Source organism: Parasteatoda tepidariorum, chromosome 9, assembly GCF_982258835.1.
Source record: "Parasteatoda tepidariorum strain Cologne lab strain chromosome 9, Ptep-v5.0, whole genome shotgun sequence".
Classification (NCBI taxonomy): domain Eukaryota; kingdom Metazoa; phylum Arthropoda; class Arachnida; order Araneae; family Theridiidae; genus Parasteatoda; species Parasteatoda tepidariorum.
This window is the reverse complement of record NC_141763.1, coordinates 68,300,996-68,326,992: the sequence shown is the minus strand read 5'-3', so window position 1 is coordinate 68,326,992 and position 25,997 is coordinate 68,300,996. Positions and strand designations below refer to the sequence as shown.

General features: G+C 27.9%; 1 protein-coding gene across 2 annotated transcripts in view; it reads left to right on the top strand.

Moving 5' to 3' along the window:
* Positions 1-25,997, top strand: part of LOC107445839 (zinc finger protein 521) — a 304,977-nt gene that overhangs the window by 192,532 nt on the left and 86,448 nt on the right. For both annotated transcript variants that reach the window (XM_043038701.3, XM_043038700.3), the window contains exon 4: positions 22,179-22,393. In XM_043038701.3, coding sequence (XP_042894635.2) covers positions 22,179-22,393 — 215 coding nt within the window. The remainder of the gene's footprint in view (positions 1-22,178; positions 22,394-25,997) is intronic.

Genomic DNA, 25,997 nt, shown 5'->3' with positions numbered 1-25,997 from the left:
AATTAGATTTTCTTCAATTCAATTCTTTTCAAGAAATTCGATTCTATTTTTTCCTTTTCTCTATTTTTTAATTTATTCATAACGATATCTTGTAAATTATCATTCAATACTATTTTCGAAAATTGCAAAAAACAATATATTTTCTCGAATTATACAAATTTTTGAAGGCTTTATGATGCTTATTATTACCTTGTGAATTTAGAATTTTTACTATTCAATTTTCAGCAGGAATTTTTTTCTTTTTTCCGGAAAATTATATTACGAAAACTATTTATGACGGAATTTTTAGATTCTTGTAACATATGATTTCTACTATTCATTTCTATTTTTGAAAATTGCAAAAAAATTTGGGGGGGGGGGAATAAAAAAATATCTTTTTTCAAATTATGTATAATTTTATACAGCATTTATGGTAATTACTTATTATTATTGTGAATTTAGATTTTTTACTATTTAGTTTTCTTCTGGCAAATTGAATTATATTCTCTCTTTTTCTGGAAATATTGCATTTCTAAAATTTATGATAGAATTTTTGGAATCTTGTAAATTATGATTTTCATTTTTCATTTCTATTTTCGGAAATTGCAAAAAAAATCGCAAAAAATACATTAATTTTACTTGAACTATATATATTTTTTCGAACGATTTATTATTTCTTATTATCTTAGGAATTTAGAATTTTTAGTATTTTTCTTTTAGAAATTCAATTCTTTTTATTCTCTCCTTTTCTTGCAACATGATAGTATCTTAAATTGCTTAAGTGCTATTCTTGCGAATTAAGATTCTATCTCATTTTAGAGAATCGCAAAAACATTAGTTTTGTACCTTCATATTATATTTTCTCGAAATAATTATAATGATATAAAGTGAATTTGAAACTTTAGATTTTATTTCTATTCAGTTCTATGCAATACAATTAAAACAATAGAAATTTTCAAAATAATACTTTTTGAAATAGTTTTTTATAACGATATTTTTTATAATAATATTTCATATGTAATATTTTTTTAAATAATATTTTAATAATAATAATTTTCAAAATAATATTTTTTCTAGGCAATTACAATTTTTTTCTCAAAATACTATGCTTTCTAAAAATATTTATGACAATTCCTGATGATCTTGGTAGTCTTAAAATATTTGCTATTACATTCTACTTTATACAATTGCAAAAACAATAGTTTTTTAAAGAAAATATATGCATATAATGTTATATTTAGAAATATATATAATAATATATGATCTTGCGAATTTAATTTTTTTGTAATTCTATTTTAAACAATTAGGAAAAAATTGTCTTTTTTGCAAAAATTATTATTATTAATTCTGATTCTTTTTAACCATTTAATTATATTTTAAACCACTGCAAAACTAATGCATTTTCCCAAAATATTAGGTTTTCGTTAAGTTTTTTTAATGGTTCTTTGTAAATATGACTATGTTATATATTTTACTAAACGAAATTTTATGTACATATAAGGAAGAAAAATAACAAATTAGATTTGTGGTGCAGTTTTGTGACGTGGCAGTAATAAAAGTTAGATTGAATAAAATAAAAACCAATTGCAGGGCGTTTACTGTAATTAGTATACATCTTCGGAGAATATCCGTATCTTGTTGATCATATCTGCAAACCTTCTGAAGCCTCGCTTCTATTTGCAGTCATTTAATCATCATCATAAGGCTGTCTAATAAGTGTCATTTGCGGCAGTACATCATTTATAATGCTATATTTCTTGCAGTTTTTGTTCTTTTTTTTTATTTACTTTTTGACATCATTGATACTTTTTCGTGAAACTTACAGTATTTTTGAATGGAATGAAAGGAAATAAAATTGGAGTTCAATGTGCTTGGCGTGGTAAATGAAGTGAGAGAGTGGACATCAAATTTAATTTTAGAGAGAGTTTGTATTGAAGACAACAACAACAAGAACTGAAGACAACATATTTCTTTAACTTAAATTTTTAATATCTACTTTAATTTTTTAGTGGGATAAAATTATTTCATTTAACATATTTCATACATTCAGTAATTTCTTTACTTAAAATTAATTAATAAGTTTTTAGTAATTTTATTATTGTTATTTAATAAATAAATTTCTAAATCAAGTCAGTAATTTAATTAACATATTTATTTCGTAATCTTTATTATTTCAGTTTAAGGTTAGTTATTTCATTTAATTTAGATTCTAAATTTATTCAGTGATTTTCCTATCTTAATTCAATTAATTAATAAAATTATTTATTTAATAAATAATTTAAATTAGTGAATATATATATATATATATATTTTTATTGATGCCAAAAATTTTATGAATTAATAAAACTATTAATTTTTTGTTAAATAGTTCATTTAATTATTAAGATAATAACAGTTAATACATTTAATTATTAAATTATAAAATAAAAAAAAAAAAGTTATAAAACTTATTTTGCTATATCTTTAATCTAGAGGAAATTTGTTTTATTTCTTATACGACGACAAGGGACAAAATATCAAATAAGAGAGCCTTATTTAAAAGAGAGATAAAACTCCAACTAAAGCTGTCAATATATGCTAATTCATATAAGTTCTCGAGTTCTTGGATCTGGGTAAAATTAAAGTTTTTACGTTAATCTTCTTCGGTAATTTGGTAATCTTTCTTCGGTAATTTGATAATCTTATGGTGATAAATTATCGCGCAGAAAAAATCCAGCGTGTACAAAATAATGAAGTGACAAAAATTTATCGGGGAAATATCTATTAGGGTTATAGGAAATTTCAATTATTAATAATATTATTATTAATAATTTCCGATTATTGTTAATAATTTCTAATTATTAGCAATAATTTCTCTTTATTAGTACTAATTTCTAATTATTAGCAATAATTTCTCTTTATTAGTACTAATTTCTAATTATTATTAATAATTTCTAATTCTTGAGGGAACAAAATTTTTTCCCGCGATATTTTCTCCTGTCGATATTGGCGTGTTATGTCCCCGTATAGTTAATTTCAAACTAAATTCTCTTAGCTCAATGTCTCCAAAATTTAAGATCTTGTTCATTTGATATCGTTGTGCAATGTTCCCTCATAGTTTTATCCATACAAAATTTCCTTTGCTTGATGTCTCCAAGATATGAGATCTTGTTCACTTGATATCATTGTGTTATGTCCCAACGTAGTTTTATGCATAGAAAATTTTCTTTCCTTGATATCTCTGCAATTTTACTGAGATTTTATTTATTTGATGTTACTGCGTTATATTCCTTGCAAAATTTTCTGTCCTTGATTTTTCTTTGTAAGAATTTGTTTCTGATATCATTGTTATATGTTCCTGAATAGTTTTCTCTCTGTGATGTCTCAAAAATTTCAGCATTAGGTTTCGTTCCCTTAATATAACTTTGTTACGTCCCCTCCTGGGTTTTGCCCCTACGAAATACTCTCTCTTACGAATTCTGCACGACATTTTGTCCCCTTGCTATCACTGCGTTATGTCCCCGCATATTTTTTCCTGCATTGAATTTCCTTAATTTATGTATCTAGGTTACCTCATTCGAGATTTTGTCCCCTTGATATCACTGCAATATGACCCCCACATATTTTTTCAGGTTGTAAAAATTTCTTTTATTCATGTAGCTAGGTTGTTTGCCCGAGATTTTGTCCCCTTGATATCACTAGGTTACATTTTGCAAAATTTTACCCATACTCGTATATATCTGCAAAATTTTGTTATCTTCATATAACTAGGTAATATATTACAATTTTCTTTGCCGTTGCAAGACACGGAGTTATGCTGCCTGACATTCTCAAGTCATAAAGCCCGATCGGAAATTTATTTTTTCTCTTATTAACCCAACGGCGCTTATGCGGGATTTTTAATCATAAATAACGTATAATACCAATTAAACGACCTCTTAGCACGCATGCGTCTGGCCTTTTATGCACCGTCATTGACCAAATGCCATAAATCAACTTTTACTTCAATATAATCAACTTTTTACTTCAATATACCAATGACAAATTTTCGTCTTTCAGCTACTTATAACGCTTATGAAATGACAAATTTTTGACATGCTCACGGATGCGGGTAAAATTTTATTACAAAAATCACCAAGATTTCGGATGAGAGGGATAAATAATACCATCACCATCATCATCATCATCATAGTTGGCCACACAGCCCAATGTGAGCTAATGCCTTCTTCTGAAGATTTTTCCTTGACGACTTCCGATTTTTCTTTGATCTCCAACTTTTTTCATTAATTGCGTGAAAATCAGACTCCACTGAGTCAGCCTTTCTCAACCGCTTTCCCGCTTTCTTTTTCCAGTGGATCTGAAAAGCGGTATCTTTTTTATTGTGTTGTCGTCACTCATTCGAATCACGTGGGCGATCCAATTCATTCTATTTATTTTTATGTATTTAATAATATCAGGTTGTTTATAAATCTTGTACAGTTCAAAGTTAAATCTCCTTCTCCAGTTATTGTTTTCATTTACCCCACCAAATACAGGGCTAAAGAGAAAAAAAGGGGCTGGTTCACTCCTTTGAAGTAACTCTCGCCGCGCCAATTCTCCGATTTTCTTTAGTTGACGTCACTTTGGCACAAAGCTCGCACTTTTACTTCAAGAACGGAGCGTTCGGCCATACTAGCTCTAACTAATATTGGATCATTTCTTTCTGCGAGATATTCTAAGACATTTGTTATTTTCTATAATGACTTTCCTCTGTCTTTGGAGTGAGTTTACAAGAATTTAAAACTATTATCGAAATGCCAATTCGCGCGATTGCAACTTGCAAAAATTCTGATACAAAAACAAAAGGAAAAAATATAATTTTCCGCGTGTTCCCTAAAGTAAATGAACAATTATGTAAAGAATGGACCAAAATGACACACTTAATATGAAACAGGAATACGTTTATTCTGTCGTTAAGAACTTTCATAAAAATTCATCATCTAATTAGAAACCGCCTCGTTACTTCAAAAAGAAAGGCAGGAGAAAAAAATTAAAAAATGGATAAAGTCAAAGAAAATTAAAATGCAAATAAAAAGTATAAATAAAATATATAGTATATAGTTGAAATTCTCCTAATTTCATAACATATTTTTTAATGTAGTTATTCTAAATATTTATGATTTTTTTTAAAAATTACATTCCCTTCAATTTAAATATCTATAAATTATATCATCGTAAATTTAAATATCTATAAACAATTGTAAAATTTCTAATGTCATTATGAACCTAAAGTATTATTTTATTTCAGCAATTAGCATTTAAGGTTGATGTTTCCTAATGATTAAGTATGAACAAATTGCTATTAACGACATATTTTAAAATTAGGGATTCTAAATTTAACTCAACTTATCGTTATAAAAGAATATGTACATAAAAAAAGTGTCGATATATGCTTTCATTTTTCTTAATAATTAAAGTTAAAACTGAACTTTTTAAAATAAAGTATTTATAGTGTCATTTTCTCCAACTAGTAAAACATTTTTATAAGTTTAAAATGGTATTTTTTTTATATAATAACCAAGAAAGTTTTTTTGAACTATGTTTATGAACAGAAATAATGTGTTAATTACATAAAGTTTGAAAGCTAATAACCAGAAAAAGTCTAACTTATTTTTACAAAGAGAAAGATGCAAAGTTATCATATCTTTGCTTGCGATCTCCGAGATCTGTGGACACAGTGACGTCATGAGGAGGGAAATCGTAGCTTCAGCTCTAAGAGCAGAGTGAACTAGCCCTTCTATTCACCAAATATACCCCGCAAAGTCTTTTTCTCAAATATTGCGATGCAATTTTTCTCAGGTTTTGTCATTGTCCAAGCTTCAGAGGCGTATGTCAAGACTGGCCGGACAAGAGTTTTGTAGATTAAGAACTTTGTTTTTCTAGAAAGAAACCTGGATTTAATAAATCTTCTCAGCCCATAGACAGCCCTATTCGCCAAATAGAGTCGGTTTTTTATTTCGGGAGTAATTCTGTTGTCAATGGTAATAATTGATCCAAGATAAACAATACCAAACAGAGATAAGAAAAATCGTAAAAGATGAAAAAGGTAAATTTCATTGTTAATAACAGTCGTCTGTATTTGTGAAAGTTTTCCAAACCCTGACTGTTAGTTTTATTCTCAAGTCCTTCAAGAAATTTGCATTTGTTGAAAAAAAACCACTTACCTAATATTATTTTATGTCAATTATTATAATCTCCTCGGGTGAATGAAAGTATATTTATTAATATATAGTATTCATTATAGTAGATCTAATCTCTAGCTCTGCTTAAAAAAACTTATTGGAATTGGTTTCAGTTTCTTTATGATAGGTTATTTCTATTATGTTTTTCAAATGTTTTTAATAATAAGGTCGCGAGAATCTTCGAAAATGATAATAAAACAAAAACTTTCTTTTAGAGAAAAAAAGAAAAGAGGGGGAATTCCGGGCATTTGGATAAAACGCGATAACACTTTATTATCTTTTTAACATATTAAAACCCTATTTTCATTCAAACAATGAACAATGAAGACATGATAAACTAAATGAGCTTCCAAAGAATAATATATTTTAAAGTTTTCTCCTGAAGAAAAAAAAAACAACTCCAATATTATTAAAATTTACACATTTGAAATGAATATGGCTAAAAAACTGGTTAAACTTCATTTTATATATTACTACTAAGCTTTCATATATAATGATGAATATCTAAATTTTTATCCATTTCCTGAATCATTTATCTAAAAGATTACATATCTTTATGGAATTTTAATATTGTAGTTCATGTTTTAGTAAAAAGAAATACAGCTTATAAATTGGCATTTCATAAAAATAATAACCTATTATTATAATATCAGTGTGATATTGCGTTCAAGCCACCTTCTAATTCAATATAAAACTAAAATTAAAAAAAAAAAAATTAGCATGGAATATACATATATAATTCTATATAATTTTAAAAAACGGGATTTTAGCGTGTTTTACTTAACCCATATATTAAAGCCTGAAATTTTTTATATGCAGTGATGCAAAAAACACTTTCATTAAAAAAGTGATTTTTTTTATCTAAATGAATATTTTCTTTGATTAGCTACTACTTGATTTTTAAAAAGACTAAAAAAATATTTACTTGATGTGAAAACAGTTATTTTTCAAATTAGAAGAATTTTCAAAGAATTTTCACGATTCCCATGACGAATATGTCACGCTAGGTAAAAATGAGTTAATTTGACATTAAATATTGGACTTATTAGAGCCATGAAGCGAATTTGTTTCTTAGAATTCTATTTAATAACTAACCAATGTGCTTATAGAATTAGTATCCAAGCAATTGAACGTGTCTATATAATTCTATAGTCTTAAATTACCATTAATATTTATGTGCATATTTTACATGATTAACGATGGAATCTCGAACATGTTAGAATCATGAAACATATAATTGATTCATGACGTTTCTATTTACCATTAATTAATCGATATTTTTATGTAATCATTATATACAAGTATATCAGTTTAGTTTCGTCGAAGCTTAATGCAATATAATTATAAACCCTATTTTCTTTCTATAGTGATACTTTATTTTATCTAACTGCCCCTTAGAATTTGTTTGCAGATAGGTACTTTCAACTCAATACCCAGAAATACCAGATATCCTGAAAAGTCGTGGGTTTTTTCTTTCTTCTAAACCCCTCTCCTTAAGGTATCCGACTACCTTCGGGACAAAATTTTTGAAAAATAAATATTTTTCACAACATTATTGCAATTTATATTGTTTTTTAATTTAAATAAACATATTTAATAGAGAAAATTTTAATATACAGGAAATTTTTTGTTTAAAGAGTATTTTTTAGATAATTTTAATGAAAATAACTCATTAACGGAAAACACTCTACACAAAAAACTATTGTACATGCAGCTATCAAACTTTTTGAGCCGTTTCGTATAACCCTCTGAAGTGTTATGAACCTCAACTTAAATGATAGCATGAAATTAAAAAAATTTATGGAGTGTTAAGCATATTTTTCCATTTTTTTCACATTTTCTTCACATTATCTACTGAAAAATATCTCATAAAACAAAAAATAATACAGTTATCTGAATTCTGGAGGTCTGTTACATAACCACCAATACAAGAAACAATCTCTGAAAGTTTGAAGACAAATTTATTATAATTAGTTGAGTTATCTTGTTTTCCGTAGACAAAAAACAGCAAAATTGTCATTTTGAGAAAAACACAATTAAAGATTATAATTACATTTTTTCTAAAAACTATGAATGTTTGTCAGTAGGAAGTTATTATATTTTATAGGGGGCACATTCCTTCACACATTTTCTTAGTTTTATTTAACGTAGCGATATTTTAACGTATTATTTAGCGATATTTTAAAGTATTTAGTGAATAACATCAAAAGTCTACTACTTATAAAGCATTTAACACAGGAACAATTTTTTATTAAACAACCATCTTACTGTATTTTCACACTTTAATATATATGTCTAAATATATTTTTATTAATAATTAGAAGTAAAAAATATTTTTTATAATATTTATAATAGCTCAAATCTAGAATTTTCTTCTAAATGCAATTTGTTATCATAGCAAACCTGACAACATAATGAAGCTAATATCACCATTAGGATCTCAATATCAATTATTCGATTGCCACACAGATTGTTTTAATCCAAAGGCATCAGTTCCTTATTGACATCCATAGAAATCGATAATTTTGAAGAGCTTGAAGTAATAGATTCATCTGCTTTACACAATTTTGAATAAATGGTATAATCAACTTTACTCAAATCATCGCTTTTGGTGGCATGTTGATTACCGTAATATTTACGTTTCTTAGATCGAGAAGTACGTCCTTTACCCATTTCAATAAATTCATCAAAATAAATAACAAATTGTTTTGAAAGAAATCAATAAATTTCTTCAAAACAAATCAAAATCAAGATATAGAAAGTACGCTTCAAATGTAAACAAACTATCAGAAAATATGCTAACTTTTCATGTTACCCACAAACAGTAACCACGAAACGTAAAATCTAATTAAAATATAATTCAGATTATTAGCCGTGAGTTTAAGAGCTTTTAAAAATTAAATATCGAAGAAAAAGAAACACACAAATAGAAATGGAACCGAAAGTATTACCTACTACCGGCTTCATTTTTGTAATTTCCGGTAAGTTGGACAGCTGTCATCTGTTACTAAAATAGCTATAACTAAAGTTCTGCTTGACGTGCATTCAAAAACAAAACAGTTTTTAAAACTAGAAACATTGGGCATTATTATAAAGCAATAAAATAAAAAAGTGATTTTTTGTGAAAATCCTCTTTTTTAAGGTAGTCGGATACCTTAACAATTAGAAAATGTGGTCTATTAATTCCTTTGTCCCGAGATAAAATTATAACTTCAACTTAAGTAGACAATGCCACTATTTCAGTTATGTTATTTTTATTATAGTAATTACTATAGAAAAGTAATTTCTGCATTTTAGTTGGAATTCATGACTAAGAATTTATGGTACTTATGATTAAGTGCACAGGTAGACAGACCATCTGTAATTCAAAATAATTAAATTTACAATCATTCTAAATGTATTGTTAGCCTATATATTAGCCTTTATACAAGTTATATATATTAGCCTTGTAGTAAACACAGTTGACACATTTTGTTTTGTGAGATATATTGTCCCAATCATACTTACCATTGGGATAATATGCCCCATTAGTGATAAAAAGATAAGAAAAATTTTTAGGCTTTTTTTTTGTTACTTCATAACGGCAACTTCTGGTGAGAATAAATAATTCGATGCGCATACATTATTTTTATTTTTTATTTCCATAAAATATATAGGTATTTTTACAATATTCAAGACGGTTGGTACATATTGTCCCTGGAGACTTCCGGGAAAACGGGAAAAGTGGACAACTTTAAACTCATAGTATACTTATTTTGATATGTCAGCATTGCATAAACTGCTTTTCATACTTAAATTTTAATGCTGCTTGAGTCGGTACGAAAGGGTTAAACAAAATGTTATTCGGAGGCTCAAACAATAATTAGAAAGCATAAAAAAAGAGTAGAACATAACAAAATAAGATGCTTAACAATTATATAATGTATTTAATAATTTGTTCTATACTTTAATTATCCTGTATCCTTACAAAGGATGCTCAATTATATCGAAAACTTGATAAACCGATTAACTAAAATTAAAATTTAATGCAAGTACACTGCGACTTGTGTCTTCTGTATGGACCTCGGCATCAAAACAACTAATTTGTCCACTAGACCTATCTGTATATAATGCTTCAGACACCAAAAGGTGATGTGATTTAGGAAAAGTGCGAATTAGGCAAATATTTCTTGTATAACCACTTAAAAAATCTCCCATTCTTTATGCTTTAATGAGTCAATGAAGTTTATGCTTACAAGATTTTATTATTTATTCACACCATTTTATTCAATTTTCTTTAAATATTTTTTTTAAATAACTGCGGAGAGTTTTATATATTCTACAACAGGGTACGACTTGTTTTGATAAAATGTTATCTAAATACAATTTTAATGGTTATGTTAATATTTATAGCAAGCTTTATTAGTTTATAAATACCGTTAAACTCGGATTTTTTAGCTTTTTTAAAGTATCAAAGTTCAGAATAAACTGTTGAATATTGATATAATTTTATTAAGTTTCGAGTGATGAAAAACTATTCGGAATAAAAAATGCGTTCTAATTCCTCATTTTTATAGGATACCTTTATATGATATTAAATGCCTGAAATAAGAACTTTTTCACTTGTTTGAAGGGAAAAGAAACAGAAGGGTTTCGCAAATAAAACTGAATTTTTTTTTATACAAAATAATTTTTAAAATAAAGTTTTTTTTTAAATGTTATGTTTTCACACGAAATAAAAAAATAAATATTATTGCAAAACATTTATTTTTAAATTCGTATTCGATGCTGAGACATAAATTGTTCAAAGTTTTGGCAGAGAAATGCCTAAAAAACAGTACAAATTTCGCCAAAAATGAAAAATATAGAGACATAAATATCAGACTTAAGATAAATAAAAAGGAATATATTTCCAAAAAATTTATTGTTAGAGTTCTAATTTAACTGAAATACCTTTATTATAAAAACATTAGTAATATGCAGAAATATGCAGGATCAACAGAAATATTTTTATGCAGAAATATGTAATATATAATATTGAATTTATCACTCAAAATAATAGATATTTTATTCTATTTTTATAATTAAATCTTTCAAAGTTAGACTTCTGAAATGCAAATTCTGAAGTTTCTGATTAAGAAGAAAAAGTCTTAAAGTAACTATTTATGAAATTCTTTTTACTTTTTGGTTCCGGGTTCCCGGAATGATATTAAAACATTCATGCAAATTAATAAAAAAATCGTATTATTTTTTCGATTGTATAACTTTTTTTAAGTCATATTATTTAATTCTTCTTAAAATTGTATTTTATTTTCGAACTCCATTTTTAACAGTTTGCTCCTCATTTTTGTTTTGTGATTACAGCACCATGTGCGTGGGCAAAATGCTACAATCTGTAAATCTAACAGTTTTTTTTTTCTGTAAACCCAAATCTGCAATAATTGTTTTATTTTCTGATTAAGATTCTGAATTTACCATCCACCCAACCACCAGAGGGAGGGGGTGGCTGTTGAGTTTAGTCATCATAAAATGCATGACGTTAAAATAGTTTAAATTTCCTTTTTTTTTATGTTAAGATTTTGATACAATGTGTCTTTCTCAAAATGTTCGACAGTTTCTATACTTCTCAGCAACTCTGTATATTTGTTATATACAATCTAATCAAATCAGTGTTATAAGATGCTGTTGATTGGTCTTAGAGTGCGCTACAGTTTTATTGTTACTAGTACTTTTGTAACTGGCAATAATGAGTGTAAATAGTTTCGAAAAATGGCTGCCATTGACGTTAAAACTGTTAATTTTCTTTAAAGAATTGTGCTAATTAGAGGCCATTTCGAATATTTTTAGTGTCAGGTGACGGAAATTAAGTGAGTCTATGTGTCAAGATGTGAAAGAGTCTTACTACGAGGTAAAAATTTTGTGTGATGAGTGTAGTGTTTTGAAATTAATTGTGACGTGTTCCATATCATTATTTGTCTTTATATTAAAGAGCATAATTGTGGGGCTTGTTTGTGCATCTGGAGTAAATATGAATATGAATATCAAAACATTAAAAATGAATGAATTAAAATTTTTTGCGAAGTATTTAGGTCTAAATGTTCCAACGAGTGGCAATAAGTAGAATCGAAATAGGTGTTATCTGCAAGAATAGCAGTCGCAATAAGACTGAAGCGCCATCTAGGGGCAGGTAATAACACATGGTATGTGCCTGGTTAAGAAACCGCTGACGAAAGTAACTCCTAATACAATTATAACCTAAGCATATTGTAGAAAGAGTATATTATTGTCTATCCTTTAGATAAAAAACACTATATCAAAGGAATAAAAAAAATTTTAATAGTGTCAGTAATTTTTTATTTATTGACAAAAATAATTACCTTTGTGATTCATTCTAATGAACACAAAAAAAATTTATAAAACTTATATCAGTTCTGCAACTATTTTACGCAAAAATTTTGAAATAAATCAGTAAAGACAATGAATTCTTGAAAGATTTAAATAAATATTGGTGAAGTCTTAAAGTTTTTTTTGACAACTATGAAAGTGTAATTTAATTACAAATTATGATAAAAAAATTTAAAAAAACTGTCAAAGAAAACAATTATCAATTTTATCAATTAATTCATCAATTTCATTATCCTCAAATTTATCAATCATGTTTATTTCATCTGTCCTCTTTTGATTTATTTAATTTTTATTTAATTTAACAAAGCTATTTTTTTATTGTATTTTATGAAACCTATATTCGTACTTGGTTCACTTTCTAGTTATTCTATTTGTTTAGCTACTTGTTTTTTTTTAAAATCTAAAAGTGCAAAATTTTGTTGTTTCTAATAATTTTACGCAAAAGGAACCTTGAATTAAATAAAATATTAATTTCCAAATAGATCTATTTAATAGTAGCAAGATCGTTCTAATCGTTGATATTGTGTTGCTGTATAGAAAAATAAGTATGGCTCTACCCCTAAAATTTAAATAAATAGACTTTAGTCCTTCTATCTATTGCAACTTTTGTAACACCCGGATATTCTAACCACTCACAAAGTTTATCTTAAAACATATAAATTCAGATTGAGATTAAACATTTCGTTATAGATTATGCATTTAGATCTCAAACATTTCAATTTAAAATTATCACGTTGCATTTAACATTGAGACATGAATCTGACACGATGCATAAAACAATACAATATGAAGCTATTATTAGCAGTATGATATGAAACTGTCAGAAAAAGCTGGAATGCAGAAACAATTCAGAATTGTAATGCTTCGAAAGGTCGCAAAAATTGTTTCAAAACTTTATAAACCGCCCAACTTATTTGAAAAAAAAACAATTAATACCAATTTAAGAGCTTTTATGTTGGTTTATTTTATTTATTTCAAATTATAGTCTCTCACTTTGTTAAGAAATCTCTTTTCCGAAAAATAAAATGTGCTTAAAGTTGAAATAAAAAGAATGTTTAAGGTTAAAACTTTCTTATGATAGTTTAAGGTTTAATTACCAGCACATAAGGGAAGCATAAAAAAATTTTCCGCACTTCACACACTGTTTTTAATTTTATTGTTCTTCAAGCCTCTGGAAATAGAATGATTGATTTGATTTTTTTAAAAGAATTATTAGACTTCAAAGATATAGAAATAAGGATAATAAGTTTTTGAACAGTTTTTGACGGCATTTATAGTTTTTAAGACATTTAATTCTTAGTAATAACGAGGAATCAAACATGAATAATTTAAATTTATCACATTCGTTGCATTTTAAAACTTTTTATTCAAAACAATCTTTTCGAAAAACATTTTGTATTAACGAAAAAAACCTTTCAATTGGTTTATCATATTAATTTCTATGAATAACAGATTATCGCTTTATAAGTTATATGTTTTTTTGAGAAAAGCGTAGCTAAAGTTGAAATAAGGATTTAAATCAGAATTTTTTAAACCTTTTGGTGGAAGGACCCTATAATATTTACAAAAATTTTGAGGAACCCATTGCGCAAATCCGATAAACGAGCAAGTGAAACTGACAGTTTCTTCACTTGTACTGTGATATACTTTTACAATTTCGGATAATTAACATCGTTTTGATTTTATGGCATACAGCAATGTGAAGTAGCGAACAATGTGAACAGTAAACAATATAATGAAGTAACAATATGAAGTTCGAATAAATAACAAACATGAAACTATAATGCAATAAAAAAAATTAATTGGGTAAACTCTTAATAAGTCAATTCTTTTATTATTTATGGTATTTCCAGAAACATTGTGTAACAATATTTGCTAATTGTAAATTTTTTTTATTAAGTTTAGGAAATATCAAAATTGCTAAACTGTTTGGCAACAGTTGCGGCAGGTTTCGTGATCAATTGGGGTTATGACCCACAATTTAAGAAACTCTGGTTTAAATGATGATTTATCAATTTAATAATGAGTATAAATTATAATTTGAACTTCAAAATCTTTCATAGTTTATTCACTCATTTTTTAAAAAAAGTTCATTAGATCAGAGGAATTTAATCAAACATCAAAAAAAATTATAAGAATAATTCTCGTGAAGTTTAAAAATATTACATAATAAATGACGATAAATCTAAAATGTAAGTATGTTATTAAAATTTTATGTTGCATTTTGATAGTGATCAATGAAAATATACAATATTTCACAGAATACCAATGTGTAGTTCTTTCGAATAAATCCTTTCTTTATTGAAACCTTTGTATCTCTATTTACTTCAAAGCAATTTCTTTTTTTAATACTTCCTATCATTATCTTATCGATTGAGTGTAATTCCAGATCGAATATTACATCATTAGTTCTACATTATCTTCTTATAAAGACGTAACAAAATTACAAAAAAAAAAAAAAATATATAAATCCAATAGGAAATCACCTAACTCTTTTTTCACAGATCTATCGATTCTCTGGAGGGAGCTATTTCAACTTTTTAACACCTCGATATATCAATTACCGACAAAACTAATGAACTGAGATTGAGTCAGAAACATTTCAATATAATGACGCTTTCTCGGTGAGCCGAAATATCTTGAATGCTGCTGCATTATTTAATGACAGACAATTCCCCCCAGACCCTCCCCTAATCAACCTAGGATGAATGAAATAGTTGATGGAGAAAAAAAAAATTCGAAGAAATTCAAAATTGCATAGGTCATAACTTCACCCAAGTAATCTGATCCCGAAATTGGCGACCTTGATTAGAATGTCTCGTGAATTGGCGACTGTTGGAGCTTCGAAATTACCTGAGCCTGCGGGCTTGATCAGTAACAAAGACCGATGCGAGACAATTTTGGACATATATTAATTGAGCTACAGATATACAGCCTTGGCGTGAGAAAGTCTGTTTCAATTAGACCGGAGAGTGCGTCTATTGTTATTAAATTTATATTTAATATAGATTTTTTTCTCGTTCGATTGAAAGATAAGATGGGGTCAATAAACTAGTAATTATGGAATATCTGAATATTTAGCCTATTAATGATAAAATTAATTTATAATAAGTAATGAGATTTTTAATGTAGCATTCTTTTTTCAGTTAAAAATAGTTACCGAGTAGCTTTTTTAATATTTTTTACTTTATTTGTTTTCGACAATCTGTATAATATCCCGATTGTTTAAAAAAATTTATTAAAGGATTGCTAATGATTGAATTATTATTGAATATTTGTTTGGAAATGGTTTTCTAATTTAGATTAATAAGTCAGACTATTAATACAGGAATAAAAAACTAAATTTACATCGATTTTTTTTTATAATAGTAATTAAAAACCTAATATAGACTAGAAGAAAAAGAATGAAACAAGCATGTAAAATTTTCTTACATCATAAAATAAAATACACTGAAAAATTACATAAATAAAACAAACTTCAATACCATCTGCTCAAAATCATTTCTCAACAAATTTTATCTACGTAAATGAATAGTTAATGCATTTGTAACATTACGTTTGGAAGCAGTTTTACATATTTTCTAAAGTTTTGAAAAAATTAGTCATAAATCTGTGGTCTTTTCGTTGTTTTTAAAAATTACTTTAAAAATTTTTTTTTATTAAATGGTATATTCTCTACGATTTGTAATTATAAGGATATATTCTTTTTTAATTTACCAATGTAAAATATATTTGCACTGATTTCTAATTACACTGGTCCATTTTTTTAATTGGTTTGTCATAAATCAACATGCAAAATTACACTTATCCGTTTTGATTTTTTTTCTCGATTTCTTGTTGATTTATTTATTTCCAATTATTCACAAATACACTGATACATTTTTAACATTTCATCATTAATTAATATATTCACATAGATTCGCAAATACACTCATCCATTTTTTAACTATTTCTCATTAACCAATATATTATCATTGATTTGTTATTGTAAATACATTAAGTCATTTTTGAAAATATTGAGAATATGCTTTGATTGAAAGCCGTTGTCTTAATTAAGTTATCATTTAATTTTGTTTATCTTTATCGTAACAACTCATGAAACTTTAATTCCTTTATAGATTAAAAAAAAGCAGCGGGAAAAAATTAAAAATTATGGCATTAAGAATTAATTAATGATAAATTAATTGCAATATAAATTATATCAGACATATTTTTAAATTATTTCTGAGTTTAAAATTGTTCAGAAGTCTAAGCCAAAGATAGTTATATACTAAGAAACAAATTAAAAATTTCTGAATTTCGTAAGAAAAGTTGGCTTCGTATCAGCTCTGGAAGTTTGGCAGAAAAATTTATCTTTTATCATAACACATAGATATGTACTAATAAATAAAAAGTTGTTCATTATACAAATCTGAGAAACTGACGGAATTATAAATAATATTTTTGTTTCAAAAAAAATTATAATCCAATATAACACAAAAAATGAGCATAAAGAAAGAATAAAGAGAAGTTTTGAAACTTAAAAGAATAGTTGGCTTCGTGCCAACGCTGGAAGTAAGTTAGAAAGTTTCTCTTTTATCTTGATTTGCACATGCTAAGAAAAGGTTGTTTATTATATAAAACTTAAGTATTATAAATTATGTAAATTAATAAATGCATATGCTTGAAAATAAATTATAATCCAACATAACCTATAAACTTTACCTTCGCATTTAAAAAAAAAAATTGTATAAAGAATTTCTGAACCTCCTAAGAAAAGGTGGCATCGCGGCAGCCCTGGAAGTTAGACGAAAAAGTTTCTCTTTTATCTTGACTGACACATGAGCTGTGCGCTAATAAAGAAAAGGTTATTGTTCATTATACAAATCAGAAAAACTGACAGAATTATAAGTAATATCTTTGTTTCAAAATAAATTATAATCCAACATAACACTTAGAAAATGAGCATAAGGAAAGAATCAAGAGAATTTCTGAAATTGGTGAGAAAAAGTTTCTCTCTCTCTTTATTCATTTATTTATTTTTTACCAGACTGGCATATTTTAATATAAAGATTGTTCATTATACAGAGCTAAAGTATTATAAATTATGAAAATTAATAAATGTATTATTGCAACAAAATAAGTAGTGATCCAACAAAACCTTAAAAATTCACCTTTAAATAATTAAAAAAAATATTTTAATGAAAGAAGAGAACTTCGCAAGAAAAATTGGCATAGTGCCAGCGCTGGCAATGCGGCAGAAATAATTTTTATTTTATTTTGATCGGCACATGCTGTGAGAAAGAAAAGGTTTATTATGCAAAACTGAAAAATTGGACTTATAAATTATGAATTTTAATTACTGAATAAATTTGTTTCGAAATAAATTATTATCTAAAGTCTAATCTTATTATCTAAAGTCTTAAGTGCTAATCTTCAATATTTCCGATAATCTTTTTTATTTTGAAAATATGTACAGGGTGTCTCAGAAGGCCGTGTACAAACTTAAAGGGGAGGTAGAGAATATCGTTAGGATCCACAACTACATAGGCGGAAATCAATAGGTGGCGCTGTATGCGAGCTCTCGAAGTTAGCACTTGTGGGTTCCTTATTGTAGGTGCCGACTGCCTGAGCTCAACCTGAATCGTTTTATAGACGCCGATCTGGTGGATATCCTCTTTATCTACGGCCTAGCCAACGGAAACAAACGTGCTGCTGTTCGAATTGTATCGGAAGAGATATCCATCGAGGAGCCAACCGAATCATCAAATTTTCGCTCAGGTGCACCAGAACCTAGCCAAACGTGGATCATTTACAATTAGAATGGATGGTGTTTTCTGCACTAGGGAGCGCTGCAAGCTCTATACCGCTTATACTTCCGGATTACTGTATCCGGTGTATTTTAAAGCCATTTGGCTCTCAACGTGATCATTGTGTTTTGAGATTCTTGCATACGTGGTATTTGATTACTTATTACTTGTGTTTACAATGCTAAAGCTGCTAACGTAAGATGGTGCACAGCTTGCAACAAGAACAAATAGTAATAAACAAATGGAAAAGGGTCAAGTAAGGACGGCCAAAAAAGCGAGTTATTCAAAATCTAGCAACCATGTCACCTTTTTTAACAATATATATATATGAATAACTAAAACAAATTTTCACTTCTATCTCAGAGATGCCAACTTGCTCCGGACAGCAAATATATATCTTAAAGTGGTAGTTTGTAAATTGTGATTCTTGGTTTAATAAATTCAATTGAGTAGATTTTTATCCACCACTATTTCTAAATAATTCGTAGGCTTAGATAATTCACCACTTTATATTACTTAGGTCAAGCTATACCATTTAAAAAGTATGCAAAGATAGTCAAATATTTGCAAAATTTACTTTGTAGTTAGTTACCGTATTTTAAATTATTTTGGCGTGTCCGGAGCAGTTGGCATCTCTGCTATCTCACCTGAATTGCATAATAACATTAATCTCTTATGAAATACAACAGATTTGAGCTCAGAAATTATCTAATTTACTTCTTTTAGGGAAAACAAAATTATCTGTTTGAAAATATCGTCTCGCAGAATAAGCTGTAGTAAGCAATTGCAAACTTTCTAACCGGAACTAGAGCAGGTATAGAGCTCGAGATTGTTATTGTTTACATTTATATTGAAAACACCATCCATTGAAAATACTAAGCAAAGAGGGGGGCAACTCGAACACCCATATTCTGTCTGTTGCATGCTGTGAACCGAAATCTTGATACCAGTATACGGGAACTTGCCTTTTGCACCGGAGTATCTCGTTCAAATGTCCATCGCGTACACCCCTTTAGTGTTCCGAGAATTCAGTTATTACAGCAGGATGATCACTCAGTGAGAGTCGCGTTTGCTCAGTGTTTTCTACACCAGAGTGCGGTGGATGTTCAATTTCCCAGTTCCGTTTTGTTCAGTGATGAAGCAACCTTTTCACGTGAATGGGTGTTCAATACGCACAACACACATACCTACATGGAACCCGAGCACGAGTAGAACAAGACACACACATCACCGTTACTGTGTGGGTGGGTATCGTGGAGTACAATTTAATCCGGCCATACATTTCACCACCTCAACTGGAAGCTCACAAGTATCTCATCTTTTTTTACAAAGTACTTCCAGAAATGCTTAACTATGTTCCCGCTCCTGTTAGATGCGGAATGTGGTTTCAATAGCACGTTGCGCCATCTTATTACGGAAGGTGTGAACCAAACTATTTGGAGCGGACATTTTGAAAAAAATTGGATTGGGAGTATTGGTCCAATTTCTTGGCCTCCCAGATCACCTGATTTATATCTCCTCTTAATTTTTTCTCTAACGATTAAATTTTTAAAATTACGCGAGCTCACCTTCAATTACCTTTGACTGTAACTTCTCTGTATTACTCCCATCACCGCAGAAAATGAAGTGGATAGTAAAGTTAATTTAGTTATGAAACTAGCATTATGGAAAGTTTTACTACTTTGCATATAGGGTGTAATTGTTTTTGTGTAAATTAGAGATGTGGAAGTTTTATGACGTAATTACTGCTATAAATGCTTTTGTTTAAAGAATTCTCTAATTTTCAATGATTTCCGTTAAATTAATTCTTTTTCAAAAATTTGAAATACATAAAAAAAGACTGTTTTGTTACGTTTAGAAAAATATTAATCATTCACTTCTTTTTAATTGAAAACTAAACATGGTAACGTAACTTTTTAATAATCGGACTTAACATTCACCAAAGCAGTTATAAATAAATCATTTCGTCTAAATTACTTTTTTTTAAAAACGAAACTTTTTTTAAATTAATTTTTGTACAACTTTGAAATAAAAGAAACAAGATATTGCGTGCCAAATTTGATTCATTCGAACCGGATATCTTGTTTTCTTTAATTTAAAATCATTTTGACATTTTGAGTTAAATTAATGGGAAGGGTTTCGTGTTACTCATCCATCATTTGACATTAGTTATTTCATTTCCTGTATTTAAATTACCAGTACGAGCTATATCTCATCAGTTTGACAATTTAAATATCATCCAATCAATTTTGATAATTTTATAAAGGAGTATGCCTTAAGCCTGACAAGCATTCATTGATATCTAATGAGAATGATTAGTTGATTGTTGATCATTCCAAAAAGGATTTATGTAAAGAATATTTTTTATTTGAATAATTGTAGTTATCAATAATCCCTAATAATGTACATGATAAAATGGACGATTTAAGGACTAGGAATACTTATAAAACAGTTCAATAGAAAGTCCTATAAGTCTAAATGACAGCTATTATCGCATAATTTGTTGACAATTAACTACTGTTTATATTTCAAAACAGTTATTTGTTATGATGTTTGAAATGGCATTCAAACATCTGTCAATTTGTTTTATGAATATTGTATGTGAAATTGGATATTTAATTTTTCTCACAACGAAATTGAGAGCAAAAAAATATTTGAAGTATATCTGTCATAATATCATATCTAATAGAAACATGTTAGTAATTAAACAACATATACACATTTGATAATTAACAACTGTTTTTTATAAATAGTTATATGTCTTAATATTTGAAATAACATGGAATAAATAGTTTATTTTGTGTAAAATATTCGAAAAAGTGACATTTAGTTTTTTCTCACCTTGAAATTAGCTGAAGAGAAAGTTTCTCAGGATCATCTTACAGAATATATTCTACATATTATCTTACAGAATATTAACTAAGATCTTACAAAAAACCATTCTTAGAACATTACTAGAATACTTCTTAGAATATTACCATACTTAGAATATTACTAGAATACTTCTTAGAATATTACAATACTTAGAAAATTACTAAAATATTTAAGAGTCTAAACAAAGTTTCACAAATTATAAAGACAAAAATTTATATTTTCTAAAACCAAAAAGTTACAAAAACTATATTATTAAAAAAAATTGCACAATATTATGGTACTTTATTATTAATAGGAGCTCATCTAAGGTTTTGGCGGAAAGTGCGGGAAAATTGGAACATTGTTTTCAACTATTTCAACGATTTTCATCGTTTTTATGTATCATTGTAGTTTGTTGTGCAATTATAACTATTTGTAATGATTTTTTATGTTTTAATTTGCATAGTTAAGTACATAGCTATAACGATACAGTGATTAATGATCCCAACGGGGTGAGCTAGATTCGAATCTCAGCGATGGCAGGTCGATATGAATTTTGCTGCCGGCTCTCACAAACCACAGTGCTGACGTAAAATAAGGGTTAACACTGGTCTTTGGTTAGAATCCCTTGCCATACGTAGGAGGTTTTGTAGTTTTTCTTTCTGTGTAACGCAAATGCGGGTAACTCTCTCAAAAAAGCCCTTTATGAAGGCTAGTTTGTTTTAACGCATCGTCTAAGTGTTCTTTTGTCTTCTGTGTCAGGTTAAAAATTGCAAGGCTACGGAGTTGAACATTGGTAGTCTTAAACTACAAAATAAGTCACTGTTTAATGGGTTTTATAAATTAATTTTAAACTGTCAAACGACTCTTGAAATTTCGACAAAAAATGTTCCTTTAACAAACTTACTAATAAGATTTATTGCTTATATTAATCAAGAATTATGCATTAAATGTTTGTAAATTTTTGTTGTAGGGGGCTCAAATTGTGGCAGAGGAAGCAGCTCTCTCCGATCATCGGACACTCCAGACGATCTGTCACTTTCTCCAGGAGACTGTCCGACCCCCACGTCCGGAGATCCAGATACAGAATTGTCGTATACGGTCGGAGTGACCGAGAACACGCCGTATGGATGTCAGTTCTGCGACAAGGCCTTTCCTAGGCTTAGTTATCTCAAGAGACACGAACAGGTAATGTTTTAAATATGTTGGTCAAAAATTAGTTTTTTATTTAAAAAACAGTATTGTCTCTTAACCTAGAAGAGTTTTATGAAAAACATACGAAATGACATTTTGAAAAATCTACTTGTACATACAAACATCAGCAAATTTTTTGCAAAATATGTTTATAAACTATCAATACATAATTATAAACTGTAATTGTAAATATACAATAACTTAAGAGAGGTTTTGGAAAACCTGATGTACACGCACAAACACATAAAACATTATCGAACTGTTTACAAAACATAACTGTAAACAGGAGAACATGAAGAAAATTAGTAAATTATTTACAAAACATTATATACTTTAACTGCTAAAATAGCATGTTAAGTATATGATTGTACTGCTTGCGAGTGGAAACATTAGGAAATTGATTACAAAACATAAACTATTAAGTAAATGTTGGAAAATCTTCTTACGCATAAAATCATCAGTAAATTGTTTACAAAAAAAATGTAATTGTTAACATATTTATAAAATAATATATGCTTGAAGTAATTGCTTCAGAATTGAATTTAACATATTTTCCCACTAAGCTCTTAGTTTTAAAATTTATTTTTATTATCCATTTTTAAATTTAATTTAACAGTATGAAGTTTTCAAAACTTTAACTATTACACGATGTTATCATAAGATTAGAACAATACACAGGCGCATCGTCACAACATTCTTACTAAACAAATAGCTCTCCAGAATAAATACCATTCCCTCCAGTTGGAAAATGATTCTACCAAGCATGATTGCATAAACTAAAAAATTTTGAATTAATATAAAATGTTACAAAACGATGAATCTTTAACGATATGGTGTGATTTTTTACTAAAAACATGATGTTTTATAATTAAATCAACTTGCTCTAAATTTACGTAAATATGATATCTGTTGGCAACAAAAAATAAAATGTCTTGGATATACGTGATAAAATGTCACGGATATCGGTGCACTGTCACGGTTAGATGTCACATCAATAACTTATTCGATAATTGTATTCTAAAGATTTAACGATTAAAGATTTTAAAGATTAAAGTTCTTTTGCCAAAGAAAATAAAAAAGTCACTTTTAAAGTGCCTTTCACTCGAGGAACAGAGCTATAATTCTAAGCTTTCTGTACCATCTTGCCGTGAAGGCTTTTTTTTTTGGGGGGGGGCATCCCCAATTTTCTTTTGTTTTACATTGATTGATGGTAAAAAAGTAAACAGATTGGGATGATGGTAAAAAAAAATTTGTACTTAAATTACACCAAAATCAAACACAAATACCTAAACCTTTTTATTTCACATTTTTTGGAAGATACTGCTAAATAGAATAAATATCCACCAGTAGTTTATTTGTGATAATTAAATAAAAAGGATAAAAAGCATATTAAAAAATTTTCCCTTCCCGTCTCCCCTGCTTTAACAGTTGCGGTCGGTTGGGATAACTCGTGTCTATGATACAATCACAATAACTCTCTATTACTGACCAGAAAAATGTAAATTTTCAATGACAAACATTCAAATGTTAATCGTTAATTAAAATAATTGATATTGATACTAATAAATATTACGATTCAATAGTTTAAGTGTACTATGCGTGTCATTCTCAAATTAATCATTATATATTCTTCGTGTATCCTCATACACGTGTGATTAGTTTTAAAATCATTAAAATGTCATTAATAATAGTTTAAAATCGTTCTATTATTTAATCCATCTTTGTTAAGCATGAACTAGCTGCGTATTCATTTCATTCAGTTTGATTTATATTTGTTTGGTGTGATAATTATTTTTAAATAGTTGATCATACCAATAGATCATACCAAATTTGCAGATATAAAAGGAAGTACGTAAACTTCCCACTGTTAACCAGACAGCAATGGGTATGTGAGTCATTATATCTAAACCATTGAGAATAATAATCAGCAGTGTATCTGTGCGCAACAGAAAAAAATACAAAACAGCCATAATCTGGATTTGATAATAGTCGTTCTTAACAAAAATAAGATCTACGCCAGCTGCGTATTTTCAAACATCATTCCCTGGAATCATTTTGGCGACTTGGCGTGATTTAATCATAAAGATGAAAAATTAAAGATGCTTTATGAACGCTGTAACCCTAATGCATAAGTTGTTTACGTTGATGAAATGAAAAGAGCCGCGATTGCTCAAGGCATAGAGCTTTTGCCGTTCAATAAGGTGAACCGGGTTCGAATCCCAGCGATGGCTAGTCGATAGGAATTTCGCATCCAGCTTGCACCTACCACAGTGCTGACATGAACCATCATCAGTGGTAGATTGATCATGGGTTAGAGTTCTCTTGCCATCAGACTAAGCGTGAGAGGTTTTTGTGGTTTTCCTCTCCATGCAACGTAAATAAAGGTTAGTTCCATCAAAAAGTCCTCCACGAAGGCAAATTTCTCCCAACACTTGATCCAAAAGTTCCCTTGTTTTCTGGATTGGGTTCAAAATTACAAGGCTACGGAGTTGAACATTAGTAGTCGTAAACCCAAAATTGGGTCGGCTGTTCAACGACGGTTAGAAAATAAAATGAAAAAAAAAATTTTTTTTAATGAAAAAAATCTAATTATCTTTATGTATAGGCATTTAAATATATTTTATTTTATTTTTGTACAAGATCATAGAATTAAGTCAACAAATTTAAGATTAAAATATATCACAGAGGCATTTTATTTTATCAGAATACGTCTTTGAAGATTAATATTTTTTCTTTGTAGCTTACAATTTTACTATATTGTTGTATATCTCAATTTCAATATATTTTATTTTTTTCATCTTAAATTAAATTTTTTTGTTAAAACATTTTCTTGTTTATAAAGCATAATTTAAATTTTTAGTCAATCTAATCAGTAACATTTGCTTCAATTTAGTCAATCTTTTTACTAAACACTGAGGTTCTAATCAGCTTTCAAAACATTTATTTTAAGCACTATTCATATTTTAATTATTATTCTTAATAATAATTTTTCAGTCCAAATAGGGAAGTAAAAAACTTTTAATGATGTATGAAAGAAAAAAATAGAAAAGCCTCAATAACAACCTTGAGAATAATTATTTCTTAGTAATGCTAATTTCAGATGAAAATTATAATTTTTTCATTAATACTTGAAATTTTCAATTTTCTTTTCTTTGTTCGCTGAAATTGCACGTCTGGAACATAATATTCAAAGTTGTTATTGAACATTTTTTATATTATTATATCACATTTTACTATTGTTTCTGATTTTTGTTTGCCATAAATGCGGGTAATTTATAAACACAGTTTTTAATTTGTTATTCCTACTATTTCAATCAATTTTTTTTTTGGCAAGAACGGGATGTTTAAGCTAAGTGTTTTCTCCCTTTTTCTTTAAATACAAAACTAGTAAGAAAATAATATGAATTAAATTTATGACACCAGACAAGTTTCTATTACAGATGAAATCTTACAATTTAAAAATGAGGTGTTTCAGGTGTAAAGAAAATGTTTCTTCATTATAATAATTTTTTTTCTCAGTTCATACCGTTAAAATTTTTTAACTGAAATAGTTATGAATCTTTTATTCATACAACGTATAAGTTTAGAAATTTATAAA